General features: G+C 35.6%; 1 protein-coding gene across 3 annotated transcripts; it reads left to right on the top strand.

Annotated features, from left to right (window-relative positions):
- Positions 1-27,659, top strand: LOC129241101 (alpha-tubulin N-acetyltransferase 1-like). Of its 3 annotated transcripts, none has more exons than XM_054877265.1 (7): positions 1-132; positions 1,053-1,116; positions 3,931-4,090; positions 15,550-15,705; positions 17,271-17,597; positions 26,845-26,889; positions 26,986-27,065. In XM_054877265.1, exons 3-6 carry the CDS (start codon positions 3,984-3,986, stop codon positions 26,849-26,851), a joined length of 597 nt encoding a protein of 198 aa, XP_054733240.1. In that variant the 5' UTR covers positions 1-132; positions 1,053-1,116; positions 3,931-3,983; the 3' UTR covers positions 26,852-26,889; positions 26,986-27,065. The 3 variants fall into 3 exon arrangements, with proteins under 3 accessions (XP_054733240.1, XP_054733239.1, XP_054733238.1); XM_054877263.1 differs by lacking the exons at positions 1-132; positions 1,053-1,116; positions 3,931-4,090; positions 15,550-15,705; positions 17,271-17,597 and adding exons at positions 26,106-26,368; positions 26,429-26,488; positions 26,546-26,614; positions 26,688-26,759; positions 27,286-27,659 and having other exon boundaries at positions 26,986-27,186; XM_054877264.1 differs by lacking the exon at positions 1,053-1,116 and having other exon boundaries at positions 2-132.
- Positions 27,660-27,740: the final 81 nt, after the last annotated feature.

Genomic DNA, 27,740 nt, shown 5'->3' on the forward strand with positions numbered 1-27,740 from the left:
TAGGTTTTCACATATGTATATGAATTGTTTACTTGGTTATTGTTGGATAAACCAAACATGATAACTGTCTTAAGCTTAAATTTGTATTAGGTAGACCATTAATTTGAAAAGCTGCAACGTGTTATTATTAAGGTAACTTGGTTTACAATACTGTATCTCTTCTTCTTTATTTGACACTTTTTGGAGAAGCAGGTTTCAAAACTATCTGAAGCTGGCCATGATAGAATTGCTACAAGGGCAATGAGATTAGGTGTTAACAACTGTGAAAATGTAAAATTTTGGCATGATAACTACACTTGAATGGTATGGGGAAATGGAATTAAAAAAGGAGTAGTTTTGGCTAAACTTGTCATTACTGCCTCTGCCTTCATTTAAATGAACGTGAATAGGGCGTTCTAACGCCCACCCCTCCGCCATTAGAAAGAGCAAGTATCTTCCATTCTATCAAAGTCTCCACCTCATAGGGTCCTTATAGAACTCCCGGAAAGAAACTACGTTTTTTCGCGACAATATTTCTTTATTGTACCGCAATATCGTTGAAGAGAAATGTATAACGCAATTGCTAAGCCACCAACTAAGGTTTTATAATATATTTATGAAAATGTTTTATCGAAAAATTTCTTATTGTGTATGTATGCATGTTATGTTCTTTATTTTAAAAATATAATTATATGCATACATATATACAATGGGTACTTATAACTAGTAGAACGTACGACTATAACATTGATATGTTGTCAGTCGGAATAATGTAAAATAACTATATGATGGTACATTTCCTGCATTTTTAATTCAAAGGATTCTGGTTCAAGTGTATTATTATAAAATGCAAACAATAACAAACTTCAGTACGCTCAAAATATTACTCAAAAGTGTAGTAATTAAAATTCATTTTAAATCATTTCCCTATTCTTGAGACATTAGGATAAATATTTATACAAGGCTATATAATCACAGTCATTTAAGATATTTATAATATTAGATAAATCTAACGTCTTTTCACCGAAGTTCTCTAAACGAAAAGTTTTATGTGACGTGTTGGATGTTTTCAGGGTCACCCAAGTTACAAACTGTGCGGGCGGTAGAAAGTACATTCTTAAAAGGACTCGCATTTAGGTAAAGAAGACTTCCTATTGCGCAAAAAATAAAGCTAATAGCGTAGGCAAAGAAATCATCACTGAAATATTTAATATGTCGTAAGTGCTAAGTTATCATACAAATGCTATTCTGAATTAACAGCAGAGTCCAGAAAAGTCGAAAGATTTTTATTCTTAGGAAGGTATGAACGCAGACAAAGACTCAGAAGTAAAAGCAGTAAGATACTTAATATTTAACATTAGCGAGATGTCCTTCCACTTTTTTACGCAATGAACGTCGAGGCGTACAGTCTCCTCAGCACGGATGCACGGAAGCCTGTGACTTGGCATAATAAAACACCGCAAAACATAGTATATACATAAATATGTGCTCAGAGTGTATATTTATATTGCGGAACCAAATCTGTTTCGATGTGAATCTATAATTCGGAGAATTTGGTGGCAATACAATCAATTTTTTAATAAAGAAAAGTAGAAGTCTCTCAACTGAATTGTATTCGTCGACACCTCAAACTTGCGCCCCATAAAACATGATCGACCTTGAGCACGCATCATAAATTTTTAGTTTATTTGAAATGCAGATTCGAGGATTATTAATATATTTAAGCCAAGTCGCATGTCTTCGTATAACAGTTTTAATACTTCTATCATATGAGTAGAGAGGCCATAAGATGCTAAAATATATAGAAAAGCATATCTTGCGAGATAGTATCGAATGCACATGAGAAGTCAACAACAAATGCAAAAGTTTTCTTCTTAGCCTTGTTGAGTATCCTCTCCGAAAACCTGCATGCGTATATTACAATAAAAAAAACATTCCGCAGGTGAAAATTTGGACTAAAAAATCGCGCGGGAAATCTTTATTATAATGTAACACGCTTTGAAAAAGAGGTTGTAAAGAGGGGATAGAGGGGTGTATCCCCATCTTACTACTGAAAACCGCACCTTCCGGATGCTTACAGTTTTTAAGTAATTGATTGTTAAAATTGTGTAATTTAGCGAAAAGTTTGTGTTGCTAGACACCTCAAATAAGAATGAAGTTCGTATGCAGAGACATTCACTGGAAGGATGTTTCTAAATCTGCAGTATTTTGGGCTTAAGTTTAGAATTGAGAAACCTTATTGAAATATATTCATGTTGTTTCATGATGTTTATGGAAAAAACGTTGCAGGAGAAAACTTCGAATAAAATCCACGTGAATGTCTGGCTTATGTTATACACTTACATATAAAACTCATCGAAAAGAATAATATATGTAAAAGATATCATAAAAAGTAAAGTCATTTAAAACGAACAAGCACGGCTTATAAGTGTATTGCATTACTTCGATAGGCTTCACAAATGTAGTATTTTACATGTAGTATTACATGCAAACCGTGCAGAGGAACAGTCAGGGGAGAATTGTTGTCAAGCTACCATTTAAGCCCGAAAACTAGCCCACCAATGAGTGTGGCCAACTCGATATGGAAAAAATTTCTCGAGAAAAACGTAAGTTGGCTTTTAAGGCAATCGTCGAAGAAAACTAAATTTTGAAGGTTTTTGAGAGGAACAGTACATATAACCATTACTTATGCGTCTTAGCCTGGCTGGTTCGTTTTCATCAATTAACCAGCAGATCGCTGGATACTCATCTCGATAAAAGAACTCTAGCGCCTCAAGATTTGAAGCAAGCGTTAAACCTGTTTCTGCCGATTCATAGGGGTTTTCGTCTACTACTAGTGGGTGGACGCCTTGATAAACACCGTATCCTCTTGCCGGGAAAATACCATTTTGTGAAGCTCTATATTCGATATTTGCACATTTGCCATTACCATGCAAGCGATGGGCAATCTTCCTGTAGCACGTCTTCGCCATCAAGACCGTTCGCATGGTGTGGTATAGACTTTTGCGGATCATTTCAAAGATACATACTTGCGCAATCGAGGCAAGACATCATATTTGTGTGCTTCTCAACGAAGGCAGTGAACATAGAAATAGTATTTGATTTGTCAACAGATGCATTTCTGGCCGCACTGTAGCGCATGATCGGCAGGCGAGGATTACCAAGTGATATATACTACAATAACGCGACTAATTTTGTAGGAGCCAGCAGAAAACTTCAGGAGTTGAAGACGTCAGGAAAGGAACTTTTGACCCGCAGCATCGCGTATGATCGCCTTACCTTTGAGGAACTGACCACAGTGATGATTTATATCGAAGCGATACTAAATTCGCGGTCAATTTCACCTTTGTCATCAGACCTGAACGACCTTGAAGCAGGCTCCAGGCCATTTTTTTAATAGGCAGCTCACAATTAAGTATTTATGTTGGCATATAAGCATGCAGATCTGAATGCAAAATATAATAAATATATTTACCGATAGTTCCTGCATAAATATGTTTGGTGGTAGGATATAAATAGAGAAATTGAAATAGTATGAAGGTACAGAATATGTTTGGAGTTCAACGAGCTATAGCGTTTTTGTGAGCATTGCTGCCGGACAAACTAACTAGTTTCACCGTACAACAATAATGTTTGAAAGTTTATTTACATTTATAGGCCTGTCACAACGGGTCCATTGAGTACATTGCGGCAACGAATTTGACTGAGAGCAAAATAGATTAAGTGTTACTCCATGTACGACACGTATGTGGTGCCTTCGACTCAAATACACATAATCTATTTTGATCTCAGTCAAATTCGTTGCATTATAACTTTGTAACCTTGCGAATCCATTTTATCTAATCTTTTACTAAGTATAATATTCACGTGTGGTACATTTTTATACATTTTTTATATTAGATCTATAAACAAGGATGCTAAAATTCTAATCAGAATCTAATTTATTCGCAGATCACAACCAATCATACATTCACAATATTAGAAGACAAGCATTTATAATAAAAATGGCTAATTTCAAATTCGATATACGCAGCATTTTTACTCAACCAGTTGTGAAAATTTCATCTAACATGTTGCCTCACACATTTCGAGGTGATAGAAGAATGTCCTTGTAAGTAGTAAAAATGTTCATATATTCTATTATATTGCTCATATATTTTGACAATAGATTATTATTTTAATATTATAATATTAAGTGCAAAATGTGTTTGAAATTTGTATTTTCATCAGCGTTAAATCATCACGAATACTCGTATAAATATTGTCAAATTATTTACAAAAAAGTTTAAACAAATTTTTCATAAATGCAATACCGCCCCAACAAGCTCTGTTTTGCTAAGCGCAGTGTGGAAGACAATATATTCGAATACATCGCTAATTTTTTATTTGTCAGTTTAAACTTAATAAACTGACAGCCTAATTCATAAAACATTCTTTAAGCGTTTAATATCATCTCCGTTTGGCAGCTGAGTTTGTTGTCAAAATCTGCAAAACTCTAAAGAAAAGCTCGATTTAAATTAGAGGAAAAGTATAATGTACTTAGTCCTGCCATAAGTTCTGTTACAAGTTAAGTCCGTTATAGATATGAAATTATAAAACTTATTTTAATGAAATTAGTTCTATTTAATCATGTAAATATTAAAAAAAAATTTAAATTTTCACTGGAAATGGTCACCATTTGCTTTTTTTTTACACAAGCCTTCAAACGATTAGGCTTCAGCTATTTCAGCGCGCATGGTTTCCAATGGGTATTGACGTCTGTGCTCGAACCAAAGATTGTTTGAGACTCTCCAAATTACTGTGAGGTCTTCGACAGTCTATCTTCTCAAATTCTGATCACAAACTGTAGTCCAATGGATTCAGATCAGGACTTCCAGATGGTTAATCTTCTGCAGCTATGAACCCAGGAATGTTGTTTTTTCGCCACTGCTGGGTGCTTTTTGCCTTATGGGCTGGAGCGAAACCTTGCTGGAAGATCCAACGCTCCCAATTGCTCAACTGCTTCACCATGCCTTCTAAGACATCCTCCTGGTTCACTTTTGCCCCGGTCTTAACCCATTTTTCACATTTTCGTTTTGCTTATTCAACAGCGAAATTTTCCCATCTATGAAAAGAATATTTTCATGGCCGTTGACCGCGTGTCACCGAAGAAGCCTAACTTTCTTCAGGCGCGTTGTCAAAAGATGATCAGTTGAGCGACGGAAGAAATTCATGTGGAGATCATCTCTAATTAGTCTTGACATGGATCTGGTCGATACATTCATTTCCTTGGACATGATTTTCTGCTTTCTAAGGGAATTCTGCAAATTCTTTTTCGAACGGCTTTTATGTTGTACTGATTCGAATCACGCGAGAAAAACGATTGATCTGCGGCTAACACTCTCGAAATATTAAGTTTTTTCAGCAATTCATAAATTTCGTTTGCACTTTTACTACACTTAGTATGTAATACAAAGTTATTTATTTAGTCTAACACAACAATATTAGATCCTAATTTTATTACAAGTAACATCTAAAACTTATTAAATTAAAATTAAATTACATTATTCATGAAGGGTAAGAGTAAGATTTGAAGAAAAAGAAATAGTAATATAAGAATTTAACGAAGTAGAGTAGAAACAAATAGTTAAATAGTACAAATTATCCTTTACTGGACATAGTATTTAAGTAATGCTATTTTAAAGTCCAATATATCTTTAGTAGTCCTGAGCTTAGGGGGTACTTTGTTCCATATATTATTTTAGCTAATAAAAAGTGATGTCAAAATGTTTTTTAAAGCATGGCGACTTATTTAGATTCAAAACGTTTGGTCTACTGAACTGACTAGGGAGTTTTGACATAAAAATGCGTCAATTTGCTGATTCTTTAAGCACTTTAAGACTTTTAATATATATGGTAGAATCGCAAGAGGTCAGTAATCCCCATTTGATTTCACAATGTGTACTATATGGCTTTTTCCCAGCACTTGGGAAAGACAGCCGTTGTTAAAATCCTATTTATTGCATGGGCTATATAGGGAATGAGTTTCGGTAGTAAGCATTTGAAAAAACTTCGGATCTGATTGAACAATATCACACTCATTAACACAATTAAAGCTGAAGCTTGTCAGCAGAGGTTTGGCCGAATTGCACCTATAGGGGTTATAAATAATTTTCTTGTAACTATTCGAGAAATCAAGGAACTATTTATTTATATTGTTTATGTTAACATTGCCAAGGACTTGTGTCTTTTCATTACCATTAAATCTTTGGTCGTAAAATATATATTAGTTTTTTGGGTTCGATCGATTTCGTTTAAACCAAGGACGGCAGGTTTAATAGCCACATCAAAACATTAATTTATTCGATGTTGTTTCCGTAACAAGCAGCACAATTTGATTTAAAAGGTTACTAATATTAGTTTGAATAAAGTCAACCTGATCGTTTACTGAAGCTATTCTGTAAATGGAAGCCTAATTTGCAGGATCAACACACTTTTCAAGCTCAACATATTGAATAAGCATAAAGTCGCGGTATGAGTAGTACTCTGTTTTGCTTGTCAGTTCGAAATCGAATTTTAGATAAATGAGATCGTGTTTAGAAAATCTTGAATAATCCAGTTGATCATATAGAAGTACTTTGTTCTTATTGTTTACGAGAAATATATCAATTAACGAGCTATTGTTGACAGAAAATAGCCCCAAATTCCTCATAACTAATGCGAAAGTGTCGCCACTAAGCAGATCGATATTATTAAAAGACAAGGAAAGCTCTTCTAAGTAATCAAAAAAGTCAACGTAATAAACGTACTTATTTGGTCTATAAACGCATCGGGCTTGACTTTGTTGATATTTGTAAAAATAGATACTCGATAGAGTTGCTACTCACAGATTTACAATGGGCCTTCCGTGAGATACCACATTTTACAAACATAGCAACCCCACCACCGCTATCAGCTCTATCTGACCTGAATAATGTATACCCACTAACAGAAACTGACTCATTGTACCAAGCAGAAAACCATGTCTCGGAAACGCAAATGACATCAATGCCTGATTGTTCAAAAAGGTATCTGAATTCGTCATTTTTTTCGGTAAACTTTGAAAATTGAAAGAAAGTTTCGAAGGTATATTTGTAAATGGGAGCGTGTCATTATTCTGTTTTACAAAATTCTGGATGACAAAATTCTGTAAATTGCAAAAAAATTCTGCTTTTTAAAATTCTGCTTTTTTAAAATTCTGCTTTTTAAAACTCTGCTTTCTAAAATTCTGCTTTTTAAAATTCTGCTTTCTAAAATTCTGCTTTTTCAAAATTCTGCATGTTTAATGCGAAAAATTCCGCTTTATTCAAGTTTTGTGATTTTCGTCATACAAGAAGTAACAAAATAAACATTTAATTCATAAATATAAATATACGGCCGAAGGCCGCCCACGCGAAAGAAGTTCTAAGAAAAAATACTGTGGATTCTATCGAAACTGAAGAAAAAATTATTATTATTATTTTTTATTTAATATCTCGAATAATAATAAAAAATAATAATAATAAAAAATTAAATAATTACATTACCTCTTTAACATTGTATTTTAATACAGAATTTTGTAATACAGAATTTTGTAATACAGAATTTTGTAATACAGAATTTTGAAAGCAGAATTTTAGAAAGCAGAATTTTAAAAAAGCAGAATTTTAAAAAGCAGAATTTTGTTTTTAGAATTTTGTACAGACAGAATTTCAACACCAACCCTTTGTAAATTATATGATTTTTAACTGCCGTAATATTCGATGCTGAGGGCTTTCATTTGATTACTGCTGCAATTTGCTCTATGTTATCTACGCTTGTCACCTTTACCGCCTCGCCTTGAGTTTGTACACGAACAAACACATTCCTGCGCATGAAGAACACAGAAGTGAGTTGTCCTTTAAGCTCAGTGGCAAACTGCATGACTTCGCCACTTCGCTTTGTTAGGCTTTCATGTACATAATTTTGTCATCTACAATACATTATGACCAACGTCACGAAGTGTAAGCGATCGTTTTTTGTTTTTTCAAAATTTTGCCACTACACTATATAAAATACAGAGCGATCACTGGCAGAACCAAGTTTTGCGATGATAGGTGCGGATTTACTGGTTTCCTTATTATTATTATTATTGTGGGCACGGAAAATTGCACGAATAGGTGCAGTGACTATCTGAACTTGGCGACAGAGCTGAGTAATCGGTCAATTTCTCATTTTTGGTGAATGGAATTCCTAATGAGATCTGATGACACTAAAGCGTTCTGGCTCTCGTCGACTTGTTTATGAAGTACTTCGACATCATTACGTAGTTGTTGTACTATCGGGCATCGGTTCTCCACTCTTTCAGCTCTGACATCAATGTTTTTTACAGACTTATTTAAGTTTGCCAACCCTGCCGTCAACTCACCAATCCTCTGCATAGCATGTTCTTCAGATTGAGATAAACGAGCTGTTAGCTCAGAGATGATGCTTCGGTATTGGTGGACTTTTACACTCTGCGGACTTATTCTTCATATTTGGTATTTGAAGCGGAGACGAAACTGCTTGGCCGGATGATTAAGTTCTTGTTATCACAGCCGGAAAGGCCTACTTTCCAGTCTCCCTTAAAGCTTCCATTATCCCCCATGTCGTCTGTGCAAGATGTTTTTTCGGGTGTGATAGATGTCGATGGAGGGAGGAGAAAAGGCCGAGTTTCCAGTCTCCGATCTTTCGTAGCTGGTAGCCGGAAAGACTTAGTTTACAGTCTCTCTTAAAGCTTCCAAAACAAACCAAAAACACTGTCCTTATATTCCACTGCGTGCGAAACGTGCGTTAGAGCAAAATAAAGTAGTTTTTCAACGTTAGCATAGTAATGGCTTTTCTCACACTTCTTGATGAATACTTTAGTATTACCCTGCTAATACTCCAAATCTGCGGTTAAGATAATGTTGCACTGCGGTTTTCGCCAGTTTGTTTCACTATTGACCTTTCCATTATTGGTATGAGCTTTTTTTGTCGGCCACTGGAGTGTTTTAAATATAACCGATTTTCGTTTTCTGCGCGATTTATAATGTTGTCCACTGAATTGATCACTTGTAACCACCTGACGCATCAATTCTAAGTGCAGCAGCACTCAAAACTATACAAAAAAACATATGTAATATACATATAACACATGGGCTGGAAAGTTCTGAGCCTAACAAAGAAAACAAGTTTTTTTGTTCGAAATTAGCTTTATACATTAACGTAATTTTCATAAAGAACAACGCAATCATTCCAGCGCTGCTCTAACATTTCAATACCCCTTTTGTAGAACGATTTATCTTTTACCTCAAAATACTCCTGAGCTTCAGCGATAACCTCTTCATTCGAACGAAATTTCTTACCGACGAGCATTTCTTTAGGTCTGCGAACAGGCAGTAATCGCAGGAAGAAAAATCTGGTGAATACGGTAGATGTGGGAGCAATACGATCAATTAATGCAGTTGTGACACGGTGCGTTGTTTTTTTTCTTTGCCATATGCGGTCGTTTCTTTGCAATTTCGGCCTTCAAACGCTCCAATGACGTCATATAATATTCACTGTTGACGGTATTTCCGTTCTCAAGATAGTTGGTGAATATTATACAACGCACATCCAAAATACCGAGGCCATACACTTTCCTGTCAATTGTTGAGATTTCGGGCGCTTTGGACGGGGTTCACCAGTTGCTGTCCAATCATAAGTCGATTATTTTGATTCCGCAGCGAAGTGATGAATCCATGCTTCATCCTTTGTTACATATCGACGCAAAAATTCCGGTTTATTACGTTTAAACATGACCAAACACTGCTCAGAATCACCTGTTGTTTTTGGTTAACAGGAAGCACGCGGCACCCACTTTGAACAGAGCTTTCTCATAGTCAAATACTTATGCAATATGAAGCCAACGCGTTCTTTTCATATCCTTACGATGTCAGCCAACTTACGTAACTTCATTTTTCGATCATTTAAAACGATTTTGGGGATTTTTTGACGTTTTCTGGTGTGACCGCCTTTTTGAAGTCAACAAACCATCGTTTAATGCTGTTTCTGATAGAGCGGAGTACCCATAACACCTTTCAAACCATTGTTTCGCTTGAACGGTATTTTTTCCCATCAAGAAGCAGTGTAAAATTAAAACACGAAATTCTTTTTGATCCATTGTCATGAAAATAACAAAAGTAGCATCACTCTTAGCACAATAAATCACGAACGAATCAATAGAATGTCATGAAATTTTAACGCTGTCTTTTTAAGGTTAGTACTAACTGAAAAAGAGGTGAATGCAATAAAACGAGTGCCATCTACATACGTGTTAGGCCCGGGACTTTTCAGCCCATATAAGTTTCTGGTGTTTATTTATATTTCTTCGAGTTGTGAACCCAATTTTAAGAAAACGCAAAAATGCATATTGCGAGTTCAAATAAGTATTTTTGTTAACAGGATCAAATAAAAGGCGTTATCAAAGTGTTCTGTTTTCAAAAAAGGAATTCAAAGTAATATGCCATAATCGAATTTACTAAGGAAATAACGATACTATACAATATTACATTGTAAAATGAATTATGAGGTAAACTGTATATAATTTGAAGCGCCATTTATTTGTTAATAATCGACCGATTTTCATGAAATTTTCAACATAAATAGCTTTCAACCACAACGGTGCCCGTGCCAAAAACTTGTATTCGTTTTTTTAGCAAAGGAGTTACTGGACTTTTAAAATCTTTTAGCCACATTTGTTGACATCTAACACACACACTCATTTAAAAAAACGCAAACACAAATAGATAAGAGCACTTTTTTGCTGTCATACCGGATTTTACCTATAGATGTGCTCATGATATATAATATATACATTTAAATGATTCAATTTTTCACATATAACTATTAAGAGTCGTATTTTAAATAAAAATAGTAAAACCTGAAAGAATCTAAATTTTTACGTCTTCTAGTACTTTATTTTCGGTATAGCCATCAGAGCCGACTTCGATTTTTCGATGACTTCCTTTCAGCTGTTAAAACGCGATCCCCGTAGTATTTTTTTGAATCGATCAAACAAAAAAACAGGTGAATTTGATAGCTGTTGGATGGTATTCGTTTCGTTCTTGGTCCAAAATTCACGTCTCATGAAAGCACTGTGCGACGGATCGTTATCATGTTGCAAAATCCACTAGTTGTTTTCCCACAAATCCTTTCTTTTTTGGCGAGCTGCTTCACGTAAACGTCTCATAACGCCAAATAATAGTCCTTATTAACTATCTGACACTAATATATTCTGTCACTGGATGGAGCAATGAGTCGTATGAGTTTTACTGCGATATAGACATAGTGCAGCTAATAAATTTCGTCTGCTCTAGGTCTGAAAGTATTCGATGCGGTAGCAGCTGATGGTAGCAGAGAAAAACATCTTTTGCGCTGTAAAGATCAAGTAAAGTATTTGGCTTCACTAGGTGTGCCAAAGTAATGCCAGTGTTAAACTCTGCAAAAATTGCTTAAATGTAATGGTGAAAAGATGTATAGAGGTGTGCTACTTAACAGCTCGTTATTCGGCTCTGAACAAATTTGACAGAATGTGCTTATGGTTTGACGTCCCTTGGGGTGTGTTGATAAAAAACTGAGTTTGTGTTGGTGATATACTAAAAAAATCCACCAATGGCATTTCGTTGTCGTTGAACAGCGACTGATTGGACGAGTGACGGAAAACATGTGACATGATCGTGCAAAATTCGGCTGCCAAATTCCTAAGTTCCCCTCACAATTTTCTTTTTCACCATATTTAAAGAGCAAACCTTGTAAATCTTTCATCCTTTCTTAAATGGTTAACGCGTTCATGAAGAAGAACACTTTTGTGTTCACTACTAGGTGACTGTAGGTGTGAGTTTATATGTAATACATATATATGTGTAGTACACTCCCACGGCTCTACCATTCGCAATTCGATCTCCAATTAAGAAATCCGGAGAATGATTTACACCATTCGTAAATAGTTTCCATTGCACTGTGTGCCAGAAGGGTAGCTAATACTAATTAATCCTACAAATAAGCCACAAAATCAATTAAAATAATTTTTCAGAGAATTTTTTTGAAGCTCCGATTCTGGATATGAAGTCAAAATGGCGGACATGAATTAAAAAATCAGTAGTTTTGGTTTAAACTGGGAATTTAGCGGTTTAAAACATAGTACAATAGAAATTCATCTTTAAAAAGTTCTAAATGGGCGACGAGAACTTTAGCAAACAAATTTTTTTTACACTTAGAATTCGTTATCGGAGATGCACTTTACAAATGCAAAGGTTTTAAAAATATATATGTGAAATGTGAAACTAAAAATACTTCTAGAGATATCTGTATTATCGGGATATATCCCGAGGGGGATTGAAACGAGATTTTCCAATGTACATCAGAGCTCACTCTGATGTAGTGATAATAGAGTAATAATGCTTTTTGGTAAATTGTACTGCATTCAAATTGGCGGTAAACACAAATAAACGGTCAAATTCTTTTTGGGAGGAGCAACCCCAAAAATTAATCTTAACTGGATAGTTAATAGTTCATTGAAGTAATCGATTATTAGCAGCATACCAGGGCCGACGTACGCAACTATTCGCCTAAAAAGGCAGATTAACCTATGAATATTACGTTTGCCTAATTTTGTTCTGAATTTGTCTTAGCAGCGGTTTTTTCGAATGTCCTCGAATCATATCTTCAGATACATTAATACCACTTTTCCTTAAAACTGTTTCAGCTTCACCCAACGATAAGTTCGGCTTTGTCACAAACAAATCAATGATCTTACTTTGGATAGGTATTTTTTTTGGGTCTCTGCACCCATCAGTAACAAAATTGTCGTATTGAAGATTGTCGTATTGTCGTATGAAGATCAACCCGAAGTCATTCAAGAACAACCATTACATCCATTGAAAACAACCGTTTGGTGCGGTCGATGGGCTGGAGGAATCAATGTAACAGTGGATGGCGAGGGCTATTGCGCCATGATGGTGCCGGAAAGTGAAGCCCGTGATCCCCACAAAATTTGGTTCCAACAAGACGGCGCTAATTGCCATACAACCCGTGAAACAATGAATTTACTGCGTCATCGTTTTCATTTTATCTATCGTCTCGGACCCGTTGATTGGCCATCAAGATCCTGCGATATCACATCTTCCGACTTTTATTTATGGCGGTATGCAAAGTCTAAATGCTTTATGGATAAACCAACTTCGATTGAGGCATTGGAAGCCAACATTATTAGAGTTATTCACGAGATACCGACCGTTTTCGATTATCGCGAGTCCAAAAATCTTCCGCAGTCCGTCGTTTCCTGCGAGTTAGTGTTTCTTTAACCGCGTAATTGCTATTCGCATGTGATCATGGTCGTGTAACGGAATGCTCGCATGTCGACATGCTGAGCTGTTGCGATTGCAGCTTTTCGCTGTCACATACGTCTAGTGTTTTGCTGCACAGAGCCTGATCTGAGTAGATGTTGGGTTATCGAATCGTACGTACATCTAAAATACGGGAAGCGTGTATTCCATCTGTCGTTTAGCGTTTTTCTTTCAGGAGACAGCCACGTAGTTTGATGAGCATTGGACTGGAATCTGATGCTGCAGACTACTTATCTTTCGGTTCCTGACGAAGTTGATCAGCCTCGATCCATTTGGGGATGTTTGGTCGTGTAGACCGAATTTTCCTTCCTTACCCACGCAGACATTGAAGTCGCTCATGGAATTATAAAACAACAGCGTCGAAAGGTCGCTCCAATGGTATTTTTACCTCGTCTCGTCTATCGTATTTTTTGAATAGCTGTAATGCCAGCTTTTGCTCTTACGAGGGCAACTAGCCCAGTAGAGGACACTTTTCAGGTACATTCCCTCAAATCAAAGTCCTTAAAACGTTTGCCATCATAGGCTTTGTAGTTGTTTTTATTGGAAATCCTTTTTAAGTGGCGAAGCCCAGAACAAAATGTAACTCAGACTTAAATTTAATATGCACATTTATAGTATATAGCGAGCCATTTCCTCCAAGACACACGTTCACCTGCATCCGCAACTCCAGGTGGACAATCGCTGCTTAGTTTAGTGAACCCCAAAGCTTCCTCTCTTCCTCTGCAAGTATTGATCTGTCGTCAACTATTTTCTAATACGGTTCTGTTAAATATTTTTTTTTATTGACTCCATTATTTATTGCTTCCGTTAATTACCCATTACAAAATTTGAAAACTTCTTATAAAAAATAAAATTTATTCAGTTATAACATATTTATCATATGTATGCAATTAAATTTCTTATTATTAACGTGTGCGGATGCGTCCAGTGATGCAAACCAACCACCAACGAAAATGTAAACTCAATCGACTAAATCGAACGGGCTTTTTTCTTTTAGGCCTCTTATGACGACTCTCATTAAACATGATGCCAAAGTATTTGGGTGCAAGAATAATTTCTTTTTATAGTGGGTTGCTGTGTTTTTTATTTCCTCTTTATTTGTCGGTATTTTGAGATAACTAAGGATTTGTGCGTTGGGGGCATACCACGGGCAATTTATTAACATCCTGAGCACTTAGGCGGAAATCTCTGTAGTATTTCGATATTTGAGTTGGCTATAATATCCCATAGCTAGATATCGAATGTCCAGATGGTTTGAAAATGGAAAATGAGAATTTTGTTATGTAGCGACAATTGGGAATTTTTTGTTTAGTAACCAGTAGAGAGAAGTAAGTTTTAAACCCAAAGCTTTTCTTTTGGTGACGATGTGAGTATTCCAAATGAGTTTTGACTACATATGAATGCCTAAATACTTAGTTACGTTCGATTGTGGATAAAATTGCAAGATTCTAAATAGCTTTAATGTGTTTTATAATTATGAAGAGTAATTTTTTAATAAGTAACTCATGTAACGAATATATATAATATATAATTGGCTCGTACACCCCTTTTGGGTGTTTGGCCGAGCTCCTCCTCCTATTTGTGGTGTGCGTCTTGATGTTGTTACACAAATGGAAGGACCTACAGTTTCAAGCCGACTCCGAAAGGCAGATATTTTTATGAGGAGCTTTTTCATAGCAGAAATACACTCGGAGGTTTGCCATTCCCTGCCGAGGGGGGACCGCTATTAGAAAAATGTTTTTCTTAATTCGGTGTTTCACCGAGATTCGAACCTACGTTCTCTCTGTGAATTCTGAATGGTAATCACGCACCAACCTAATAGGCTACGGCGACCGAACGAATAGTACGAATAATTTATGATCTCACAAAATTATTCTAGATGTTGTCCCCGGCTTCGCGAGCACAGTATTTAAGGGAGGATAACAACACATTTTCTGTATAACAAAAGTTTTCCCCTAAGCAACATAAATTCCATCTTTACTCGATCTTACTGTGTAAACTTCTTTTCTTGTCAATCCCAATGTGCGCTTCTACGTATTATGGTTTATCATATCTTACGCTATAATTTTGAGCATGTATAATTATGCATCATAGTTTATATTTATATGTACATATGCATGCTTCCGAGCAATTTTTTCAGTTTTAATCAGTTACTTATTTAACATATTTATATTATATACAATTATAGGGATATTAGTTCAAAAGTGTCTGAAATAATAGACCATCTGGGAGAACTTTCGGCCGTGGCTCAGAAACTGACAAAACCTGTAACATCAGCTCAAAAGTTACGCTCGTCTGAGAATCAAACAGTGTATCTTATGGCAGATGTAAATGAATATGATAGGTGAGTAAATATATACATAATTCGAATCCGTAAACTCAGGACGGACTTAAATACTAGTTTCTCAATATAAAAATATTTAGTTGAAAATTAAGGGGATAAATACGCATATACAAGTTTTAAAACTTAGTTCGCCAAATATACTATTAATATACAATAATATACAATTTTGGTAAAGTATCGATTTTCTTTTTCTTTTGGAAAATTGAATTACGCAAAACGTTAAAAACCCTAAAAGTAACAATTGCAGAAAATTAATTTATTTGAGAGCTGCATACGTATGATTTTAATGAAAAACGGAAAGGGATGTTTTGTGTAATAACATATTCCGAAAGAATTAAACACTTGTCAATGTAAAGAAAGTACGACAAGATAGCAAGGATCAAGTGTTCAAGTTTTTTTTGTCTATTTGCGAATTTGGTTCTGGAAAAAAATTTTACACAGCAGCTTTTATCGACATTTCTCAAGTTTTTTTATATAATACGTCACTAGCCGTAAAAATAGTAAATAGCAAAGTAAAAATATCTCTCCCAATAAATTTCTCGTAACTTGGTAATAGACACTTTTTTGCCAAACAAAACGATGAAGTAACCAATCTCTACAAAATAAATACTGGTGTGCCTCAAGATTCCGTCTTAGGTCCCATATTATGCCTGTTATTCACGCATATCGGCCCATAAGGTGTCCTAATTGGAACATTTGTATATAAAGTCGCGAATAAAGAATCCCAAAAATTGCAAATATTTCTCGATGACATGACTTAATAGCCACAAAATTAGCTAATTAAAGCAAATGAGACTAAATCGGTACAAGAAGCATTTACAACCCGCCCCACTTTTGGGAGAAATGCCATGTCTCGATAACTGACTTGGTACATATTTCGATTTTCACCTTGTAGTAAAACACGAATTTCAGCTCAGTATGTTTATTCAAGAACCTTTTAACATATGGTAAAACTTCTAGCAACACTATGTAGTTCGCTTGAAGGCAATTACGGCCGCCTATCTGTCCTTCCGTCTTCGGTGATCGCACTCCTTTTGTTGTGTCGCATTTGTTGTCCATATTAGTCTGGTTACCCACTATACCGACAATCTATTATGTCGGTTCGTCACATCAGTCATTGTCCAAATTTATGTATGACATAAATATTATAGAGATCGGATAAAAACCACCTCCGCCTTTTATATTTATGTTAAGACTAACTTTCCATTCGTCCGTCTAATGTTGCACGCTATAACTCTCATAAACTAAGTCTGGACCTAATTTAGCTTTTTTTTTGTTATTTTTTTAATACTAATTAAAAAGTTTGAAACTTTGATCAGAATATGTCTAATTTTTATAAATTTGGACAAAATTTGAAACTAGGATTGATATAGTCTTTATTATACAATAGAATGAGTTATATTTTTATGAAAAAAATAATTGGAATTAAGAAATAAATAACGAAATATTGTCAAAAGTGGTGTTATATACACTTTTATCGGAGTATATAATATTTTTTTTAATACCTGAATATACATACTAATGCCATTTTGCTTTTTTTTAATTATATTTACTTATATTTACAGTAATGTCGTAATAGGACTCCTAAAAATTGGCACCAAAAACTTATATCTGTTTGATAGTATAGGTCAGACGAGAAAAGTAGATAAAGTACCTTGCATACTAGATTTTTACATCCACGATTCGCGGCAACGTACAGGAATAGGAAAGAAATTATTTGACATAATGCTTTCCGAGGAAAGTTGGATTCCAGTAAAGTGTGCTGTTGACAGACCATCTGAGAAATTATTAAATTTTTTAAAGAAATATTATGGTCTTGAAAATATTATACCACAAGCGAATAAATTTGTTCTCTACAAGGGATTTTTTGACGAAGATGGAGCTGCAAACAGGTACGTTTTAATGGGAGATCAATATCATTTATATTTATCATTTAGCTTGCGACACACCTTAATATTAAGCAACTTAACCATCATCTTTCTTTAAAATGTATATTAATTTAATCAAAATTATTTTGGTGACATTCTTTGAACGTCAAACTAAAAACTATGGGATATTTTTTGTCATTCTTTGAAAATAAGGTTGTCAGACAGAGTCCTTTGGCTCAAATTGAAGAACTAGGTATGTTTTTAATCGCAAAGTGGCACAGTTTAAAGTACAAAACGGTAGTAAAATTCAATATGGCCGCAGTTCCTATTAAGTATAGATTTGCGCTTAAAAATCTCAACATGAATATTTTCGTTTCTGCCATTTTTCCCAACCTATTTTATTTCGATCACTTGAACAACATGTTTTGTCCCTACTTGACAACTTCTTTTATGCGGTTCAGTTTAAGCATCTTAAATTTCCTTTGAAACTGTGTTTAGCTATGTCAAAAAAATCCCAAGGACATACACTAAAGTTTGTTGGAGGGAATTTAAGTGTTTTTCATGTTTAGCTCTATGTGGAATTGCTGTGAGTTGCTTTTGAAAATAATCTTTATTTTGAATCACGAGAAAAAGAGAAAACCCGCTAAATATTGAGAACAGGGAAGTAATTTAATTAAAAATAACTGTTGAAATATGATCAGTCTATTCAGCTAGGCGAAAGTACAGAGTAATAAAGGGTGATCAATTTGGAAGTATCGGAATTTAAATTAAAATAATCCTACGAAAATTCAAATTGATTGGGCAATCTTTGTTATTTTTGTGTAGAACCATTAACGACATTTATTTTTTAAATGTTGGCCGCAACTGCGCCGTAATTCTCCCATCCATAAACACCAATTTTGAATGACTCCTGAATGGCTTTAGTAATGTTGGCTTCCAAAAGTCTCAATTGAAGCTGACAACCGACAAAGCATTCAGACTTTATATACCCCCATAAATAAAAGTCCAAAGGTGTGATATCAAATGATCTTGATCACCAATCCACTGGTCCGAGACAAGAGATAGATTTCTCACCGAAACGACGACGCAGTAAATTCATTGTTTCACGGGTTGTATGACAAGTAGTCTTGTTGGAACCAAATTTTGTGGGGATCACGGGCCTTACTTTCCGGCCCCCCGTCTTTGAAGAAATATGGGCCGATGATTCCTTCAGCCCATCGACCGCACCAAACGGTTGTTTTCAATGCATGTAATGGTTGTTCTTAAATGGCTTCGGGTTGCTCTTCAGCCCAAATACGGCAATTATGCTTGTTGACGCTGCCATTAAACAAAAAATGTGCATCATCCTTGAACTCCATAAGTTGGCCTGACCGCGCTATAAACACTTTTCACAGAGAGTCGAATTTCGTTATACAATTGTTCGAATTGTAAACATTGTTGAGGCGTAAGTCTTTCCATGAAGAAGAGTCAATAACTCTGAAAAAAAAATTATGTATTTAGTTTGACAGTAGTCACGCGTGGTCTGTCAAAAAACTGTCCTTTTGGAAAAAGTACCTCTAATCTGATCTCTTTTACATTTACTTACATGTTTGATTTTTAAAAGGTAGCAATAGTATTTGCTGTTGCTTGTTGATTCAAAAAGGTAATCAGTGTGAAAAAATCAGAAGGTAATTTCGTAACTAGTATATAGGAATGAGGTTTCTGAAGACTGCTTGTGATAATGCTGTTCACTTTCTAGGAACCACTATTCGGATTTGGTTACAATAAGGGAGAGGTCGAGCATTGAAGAAAAAAGGTTTTTCGCTAAAGAACTAACGTTTGATGCATGCGTACTTCTTTTATAGCAGCGTCAGTCTTATTACACTGTGGAACAATTTTATGGCTGTTGTTAGGGCTTCAACTAAATCAACTTCAAACGTTGGATGCGTGATGTCAAACCCTCCAAAAATTTTGCTCCACCTCATCACAGTTTTTTTACATTTGGTTAAAGCTACAACATTTTGTATATATATAATATAATTCCTGCCTTCAGAGATCCAACTCTCATCTGAATTGGTCCTTTTGATCTTCTTTAAAAAAGGTTTCATAAAAGTTTACTTGCTCAAAATGCTCAATACCTCTTTACTTTACCTCCTTAGTTACAGCTCTAAGAGAGCGTGAAAAATAATTTTGAACTGAAGGTATTAAAAAATAACAAAATGAAAACTAAAACAAGAATCGAAGAACTATTCCGACACAATAAAGATTCTCAAAGAACAATACCCAATATTACACCTTCCGGCAAGAGAAGAAAACGGCTTTAAGGTTATTTTACGATAGCTATTGATCTAGCTTTGAAAGCATTCGATGCGGTACCAGCTGGTGGTAGCAGAGGAAGAGGGCGGCCTCCACTGCGTTGGAAAGATCAGGTGGAGAAGGACTTGGCTTCACTTGGTGTGTCCAACTGGCGCCGGTTAGCACGAGAAAGAAACGACTGGCGCGCTTTGTTAAACTCGGCCAAAATCGCGTAAGCGGTTATAGCGCCAATTAAGAAGAAGAAGATTGATCTAGCTGAACATGGGACCGAGGTAACAAACGTTCACAACGTATTGAAAGCCGGAACGAAACATGCGCTTTCATTGTTTTCTATTCAACATTTCAATCCTTTTGCTGTTTTCATTCTACATACGACGAGTACCTTTGACTTCGATGCTTAGGATCGTTGTCTTCTTGTAATATCCAATTTAAGCTAGTTCTTCCAAACATCTTTACAGCTGACTGTAATAATGTTTTTTGTAAGTTTTATTCATCAAAACTGGATTCAAGTTTGCGGTAAACGCAAATAAACGGCCAATAATTGTCGGAGAAACAGCTCCAAACCTAAATCTTAACTGGATGCTTAACAGTTCGTTGAAGTTGTCAATCATCAGCAATACACAAGGACGGACGTATACAATTATACGTGAATATTACCTTTGCCCAATATAGTTCTAAATTTGCATTAGCCCATGCAAGTATTTTTTCAATGTGTGATAATAAAGCAGTTTCCTCGAATCGTGTCTTTGGATATTTTAACACCACTTTTCCTTAAAACTGCTTCAGTTTCACGGTACGATAAGTTGGGCTTTGTTACAAACAAATCAATGGGGTTCTGATATTACTTTGGAGAGGGGAAGTCGTCAACGTTTATAACTTCGGTATACCTTTGCACCCTCAAATATTTTGCTGCAGATGAACGTAACATTTTTGGACCTTTAAGGTGTGCATATAAGAACATTGCTTCAAATCGTTTTGCATACGCGGGACTCATATTGTGAAAACCACGTACGATTTCTAAATTTCTCACAAAACTAACAAATTATACAACGAATATTGCGAAAAAGATACGCCTATGTTCACTTTTTTATAATGGAAGTCTAAATTCACATTTTGTCGGTCACGCTTCCATTATACGGACTGTACATCCAAGTTGTAATGGAAAATAGCACAGCTGAACCTAGGTACGTTTCAGAACCACGTAATTTCGATTTTCAGGAATTAATACCGATGATGAAGCAACTAATTGACTAGATGATAAACTTGGTGAATATATTTAGCATCATACCATTACTCGTTACCAAAATTGATGGACGCTCGAAATAACTTTTGTAAAAGACCTTCTACAAAGACATATTATATTATACTAATCACCCTAAAAACAATGCTGATGGTAGAACGGCTATTATTATTCGCCGAAATATATAACGCGATGAGATGACCTCATGACAATCTCAATAATTTACTGCCCCTCGAAACACAACAATAAAAAAAATCAATATACGTACTACCTTAAAGTCCTAAGAAATAAATTAATAGACATTTTAATAATAAATAATTTCACAAGTGAAAATTAAATCATGCTTCGTGTTATCATCTTCTTACGAACTCACCAATCTTACGAACTCCCAAAAGCCTGCCACAATAAACATACAGACTATGAAGCTTTCAGAGATCTTTTGAACTAACCATTTGACGTAAAAATTTCATTAAAAACTGCAAACGTTGTCGAGACAGCGATTGCGGTCTTAAATGACACAATAGTTAAATTTGAAAGGGAATCAAGTGTAACTCAACTTAATGAGCTTATAAAAGAAATTACAGACTTCTTGAAACAAGACCAAAGTATTAAGCTGGAGGCCTATTTGAAAAGTCATCAAATAGATGCCCATGCATCAGCCGCGCGAACGGTCTGAAGTTGGTTACACTTCGAGCGCTGCACCCTGTAGGCACCATGTTGAACCTCATATATGCAGCAAGCATATCGACTCCGATTAAAAGAAACATAATAATTGACAGCATTACGTTCGCTAACGATACAGTGCTATTGGAATTGGATATTACCGAAATACATGCCACTCAAAAACTGCAATCAAAGTGGATAATCGATATAAATAGTGAAAAGACGGGTGCAATATATTTGCTTTCGTAGGTTTGCGTTTTAATTATTTTTCTTCGTAATTTTCATATTTTTCGATTGAGAGTTAGTTTTGTTGCGAGTATTATTCTAACAATATAATTTTAGTGCTTTTTTGATGGTCTGGCCTAGTTTCAGTTGCAATAACAAGACACCCGTGGGCAAAATTTCCGGATATATGTACAGGGTGTGATTGAAAAGTAATGAGCCTTAGTTTAAGCAGTTTTATTAAACCTTTTGGCTTATACAACTAATATTCTTCAAAATAGGACCGTTGAGCGTCAATACACCGCTGGTAGCGGTCCTTCCACTGCAAGAAACATTTTTTAAACTCATCCGCCGGAATCGCGTTCAATTCGCTGTCACACTTTTTTGGATCGCCTCGATGGAGTCGAAACGCCTCCCATTGAGCTTTCTTTTCAGGCGCGGGAACAAGAAGAAGTCCGGAGGGGACAGGTCTGGGCTGTAGGGAGGGTGGGGAAGCACCGGAACCCCCATCTTAGCCAATGTAGAGGTGCAGAGGAAGACGGTGTGCGCCGGCGCATTGTCATGATGAAGGGTCCAATTGTTGACGAGGTCGGGTCTTCCTTGAACTACTTGTGCCACCGTTTTACCTGGGCACTGGACAGAGATTGGTCCCCGAAAGCCTCCTTGAGTAGCCGAATGGTTTCGGTACTCGTTTTGTTTAGCTTTACGCAAAATTTAATCGAGTAACGTTGCTCCAACGATCGCTGCATTTTCGCCACAGCAAAATCCTAACACACTTTTAAAACAGCTTTCACGCGCGGAGCAATGTTGACTGCACCGCTGTTGCCAGCGAACTGGGACCGGTTTCTAGTGGAAGGGGAAGGTCCAACGATCATTTTCCCCCACCAGCCGATTCGGTTGATCGCTTGGCAGACGCTCCGCGCGGGAAGGCTCATTACTTTTCAATCAAACCCTGTATGAACTCAGAAGGATAGATTATTTTGTTGGACGAAATATTGATTAATTTCATGGTAGCTTACCACGCTCTACCCGAAGTTGATTTCTCGAGAAGCAAATTCAAGTATTAGAGTGGCCATCACGATCCTCCCTCTTGAACCCGATCAAGAAAGTTTAGGGCAATATTTCTCTCTGAAAATATGCTGAAAGACTTAAGTTTCAGGCGGTAGAAGAACTACGTAACGCCCATATGGGATCATGGTTTAAAAATATAGTTGCTTCGATGCCAAACCGAATTTTTCAAGTAATATAATAAATACTCGATTAATTTAATGTTACACACAGTTGTTTCAGAAGCCTTTAATTAATCGAATCGATACGGTAAGTTTTTGCGTCAACTCGTAATTTGTAGAAGGGAGAGCGAAACTCTTATGCATACACACACGACGAACTCATAGAAGGTGACTTTAGTAAAGCAAGAACAACATTTCCAAGTATTTTGCGTTTGCAATTTGGTGAACAATGAACAATTTGAAATGAACAAGGCAATAGCAAAGAAGCAGAGTACATTGACTTTTAAACTATCAAATCAAGCAAATAAAAGTCAGCTAGCTGAATCTGTGAATTCGACTTGCATACATGTTTATAAGTATCAAAGCGGATTTATTACAGGTGATGGCATCCTCCCAGCTGATTTTTCCGCCGTAGATAACGTCAAAATAATTTGTTTTGTTTGCATCCGCCCTTATATACTTATAAATACATACATACATATACTAACCATATGAAGCAAACTTTAATCGAATTGGAAATTTTTTGAAAATTCGGCAAATTTTCATCAAAATTTTAAACTTTTACTCAGAATATTTAAAAGAAATTCGGGTATAGTTTTATAGATCATTGAATTTTGGTATAATAAAGTGCAAGCTTCAAGTGGTTCAAAATTGCGTTGATTTTTGACAATTTTTTCTGCTAACGGTGTTGGGTGTTATCTTCTAAATAAAAAATATGGAGATCATGCCCAAGACCGCGACCAAAAGAAATTCTCAAAAACCAGCGTATATACTATACTTACGTATGTGCCAAATATAAAATTCAACGTGGAGTATACTTCACCGTGTATCCGTTCATTAAAATCGGCTATCATATTGTAAAACTTTCACGAAGGAAGTATTTTTGAACTTTGATATGCAACTTGGGGAAACAATAATGTCAATAGAGCGTAAGGATTGATTTTGCAAATAAAATGTGATACCAAAATGACAGAAAGCATAGAAAATACTTACTATATATTTAATTACTATATATATTTTTCCCCTAAATAAGTTTAACGCTTACGCAAACAAAATCGAAAATCTTGATAGCATCCCTTTTTCCACTGTCCTTTCGGTAGCTATGCTAACAGCATATGGTCTTAATTGACTTTCCAATTTGGGATTAATATTTGGTTAAAGTACTCATAGCCGATATTGCGCATAGGAGGAAATATTATCTAAATGAAAGTAAAGTTGAGTATCTTCTTTTTTACGTGCATTTACATTCACATCACTACTACGCAAACAAAAATACATATTTAGCCAGAGAAGTTTGTTATCAATGGTTGCATCAAATTAAGAAACCAAATTGAAAGTACTAGACCGCGCTGTTCCTCTCTTAAGTTGCTTCGTGCTAGCAAACAAAATATGAATAAATCAAAAAATGATGAATAATGAATAGTTTCATTAACTTAAGAAATGAGTTGTCTACAATTTTTTTATATTTAATGTTGAATCGAAATTAAAACACAATCCATCTGGTTTAGGACACAATGGCCTTCCATCAGCTCTAGAATATGATCGCTTAGTGTCAGATATTTTTTGGGATTCTTGCCTGCCTTTTGCGAAATTCTTTCAAAAAGTGTGAACGACCCTTCTGCTAATACCATAAATTCCTTTCATGTATATTTTTTAAGATCTTCTGAGAGAAGATAGATAAACCAGTTGATTTCCTTTCTCAATCCTGCCTAAATAACGGGATTTTTCTACGCCATTGGAAAATATGCTCCATAGTTCTTATATTCAAACGGGCGTTGTAATTACATTAATAATTATAGGTATATTGTCTAATAGAGCACACTAGCAAAATTGGTTGGCTTTATAATAAAAAATAAATTAGTAAGTTCTCTAGAACAACAAATTCAAATAGATATTGTTTACATGGACTTCTCCAAGACGTTCGACACAGTTGATCATATCATTCTTTTGGGTAAATTGTGCAGATACGGCATAAGTAGAAAGTTTTTTGAATGATCATAAGCTTGTTGGTGAAGTTGACCAATTTGAGAAGAAACTTTGAAGGCTTCGAGGATCCATTACTTTTAAACCACTTTATATTTCTACAATGAAAGGTCGCTTAGAGTATTGTGCTTCGATCGGGAGTCCCTACTATTTGATCTAGTCAATTAAAATTGAAAAAGTGCAAAAAGTAGTTATTTGCGTTCTGCTTATATTGGCAGAATGAAATTGTTCGCTATGCAACTCCTACACGAAAAAAGAATGTGGTTTTCGTTAAATTTTTTTTATAAAATTGGTTAAAGGTAGCTTCATAATGTGTGTAGCTCTGAAGAGATCTTAAGAACAAGTGCTTGTTTTTCGAATCTTTTCTCAAGACTAATTACCGTTTTTCTGAGCCAATTGCTGAATGCCTGCATCTTATATAATACCCATTGTAGGTATTGTAATGTACACACTAGGTCGGGTCGATTTAAAAATCGCTCATTGCTCTGTGAAAATCGTATTCTAGGGATCAAAATAAGAAACTTTGCCGAAGGAACCATACCTCTAAAACGAATTCTGATGTCCCCCAATTTGGGTCGAACGAAAAATCCCACTTTGACCCATTTAGAGTGCTCCAATCGAGTCCAAGTGTATGACCGACCCCCACTAACTTTGGACGGCCGATCCACCCATGCCAGTGGCACACCCCCTGGAACTCCCGTGGGGGGTTCCCCATACAATCATTTCAAAATATCACCATTTTTGGCTTTTACATGAGAAAAGAAACTAAAAAGTTCGACCCAAATTGGTTCCTTCGGCAAATTTTCTTATTTTGAACCCTAGAATATGATTTGCACAGAGCAATGGGCGATTTATTTGCTTCCCCACAAATCGACCCGGCCTAGTACACACCGAGAGCTAAGGTGTTTACCCATCAAAAATACTTAGCAAAAATATCAAGGCTTTAGAATCATTTTCTTATTTGTCAAATATTCAAATGAGAGATTTTAATAATTGATCCCAGGAAAATATATATATATACACATATTTTTCTTGAAGCAAAAAATTTCATAATACTATCGAAAAAGAAAGAAGCAAAATATAAAAAAACGTTTTGAATGGAAGCCAAACGAAGCAATTTTCAAAGTGTACACAAGCTGCATTCGTCGAAAACGCAAATTCCGGTAAGATTGGCCAGTAATGTGAGAAAAGCTGCGCAATTTTTTAACTGTTTCTTTTGAAAGAAAACGGCTAGCGAAGTGAGCCTTACTCCCAGTCAGGTTGCAGAACAGGCTAAGATAAATGTAAGTTGTATTAATTTCTGCAACTTCGATTTGATTAATCAATTAGTGGTGACTTAGGAGCGAAAGAATCCGTTAGATGCATTAAGTCGCTTATCATTAAGGGATCAAGGTGTAGAAAAACGTTCGGTAAATTTCACAAGTTCATTATTAGTTAAAAAAAATATAATTATTTCTAACCGACTCATCGTGAACTCACAAGGGTCTACAAGATGTTGATGCTGAATACTTGAAAAAAAATGTATTTTCCCGTTCAAATTTAAGCAAGCATTCGGTAATTTAAGCAAGATATACTGAAAATATGTTATTTATATGAGCTAACATCGTTTAATATTTATTGTTTAACACTCGATAAATAGGGACTGAACGACTCTTATGAACACCATGGTCATGCCGTTTCGTTGGTAAGTTCGATATAATGTTTTCATCTGTACATAGGTATGGCATATAGAAGAAATTCTTATGAGTCTCACAACTAATTTTCTGCTCTCGAATGAAAGGCGCAAGATGATGCTTCTCATGCACAAATGGAACAGCTTCACGCAAAACCGTTGTCCACGTCGTATATATCGCCAGATCAGCCAACTTCTCAGTCGACTCAACCTCATCAGCCACCAGAAATTGTACCACAGCAACCTATTCATCAGTCACATACATCATCACCCATGCAATGTAAAAATCAGTTGTACAAAGAACCCCATGTAAATTACTCTTCCTACTTCTTTTTGAATATTTATAAATAAATTTACGTATTTTCATTTTAATGCGCATCTTCTATCTTCAATTCAACGCACCTGCAGTTATCGCAGATGCCGTCATCAGTCGAGCCTCGTAATCAACAACGACTGCCCAAGCAATCACGCTTAACACCTGTAGCCGAACCTGAACTCTGCACTACCTGCCCAAACTGTCAAACCACGATTTATCTTACTCGAGAACACGAGGCAAGCGGCGAAGCTGCACAAGTTTATAACTCAAACCACCCAGATATCACTAGCAGCACACCTGTTAATTAGCACGCTTTTTTAATAACTCATTTGTATGTATACTAAATTTCTTGTAATATAAATGACATATGTAATGTAACAAATGTATTCGAAAAAAATTCCTGTAAATTATTTGTGTTTTCCACAATATAACTTGCCACGCTGAGCTTAGATGAAATTCAAACTAATAGTCATGGCCTCCCAGTTTATTTTTGATGTCTCATTATTTTAAGATGAAAATTAAAGTAATCGTTGGAGAGAAACTCAAA

Source organism: Anastrepha obliqua, chromosome 3 (assembly GCF_027943255.1).
Source record: "Anastrepha obliqua isolate idAnaObli1 chromosome 3, idAnaObli1_1.0, whole genome shotgun sequence".
NCBI lineage: Eukaryota > Metazoa > Arthropoda > Insecta > Diptera > Tephritidae > Anastrepha > Anastrepha obliqua.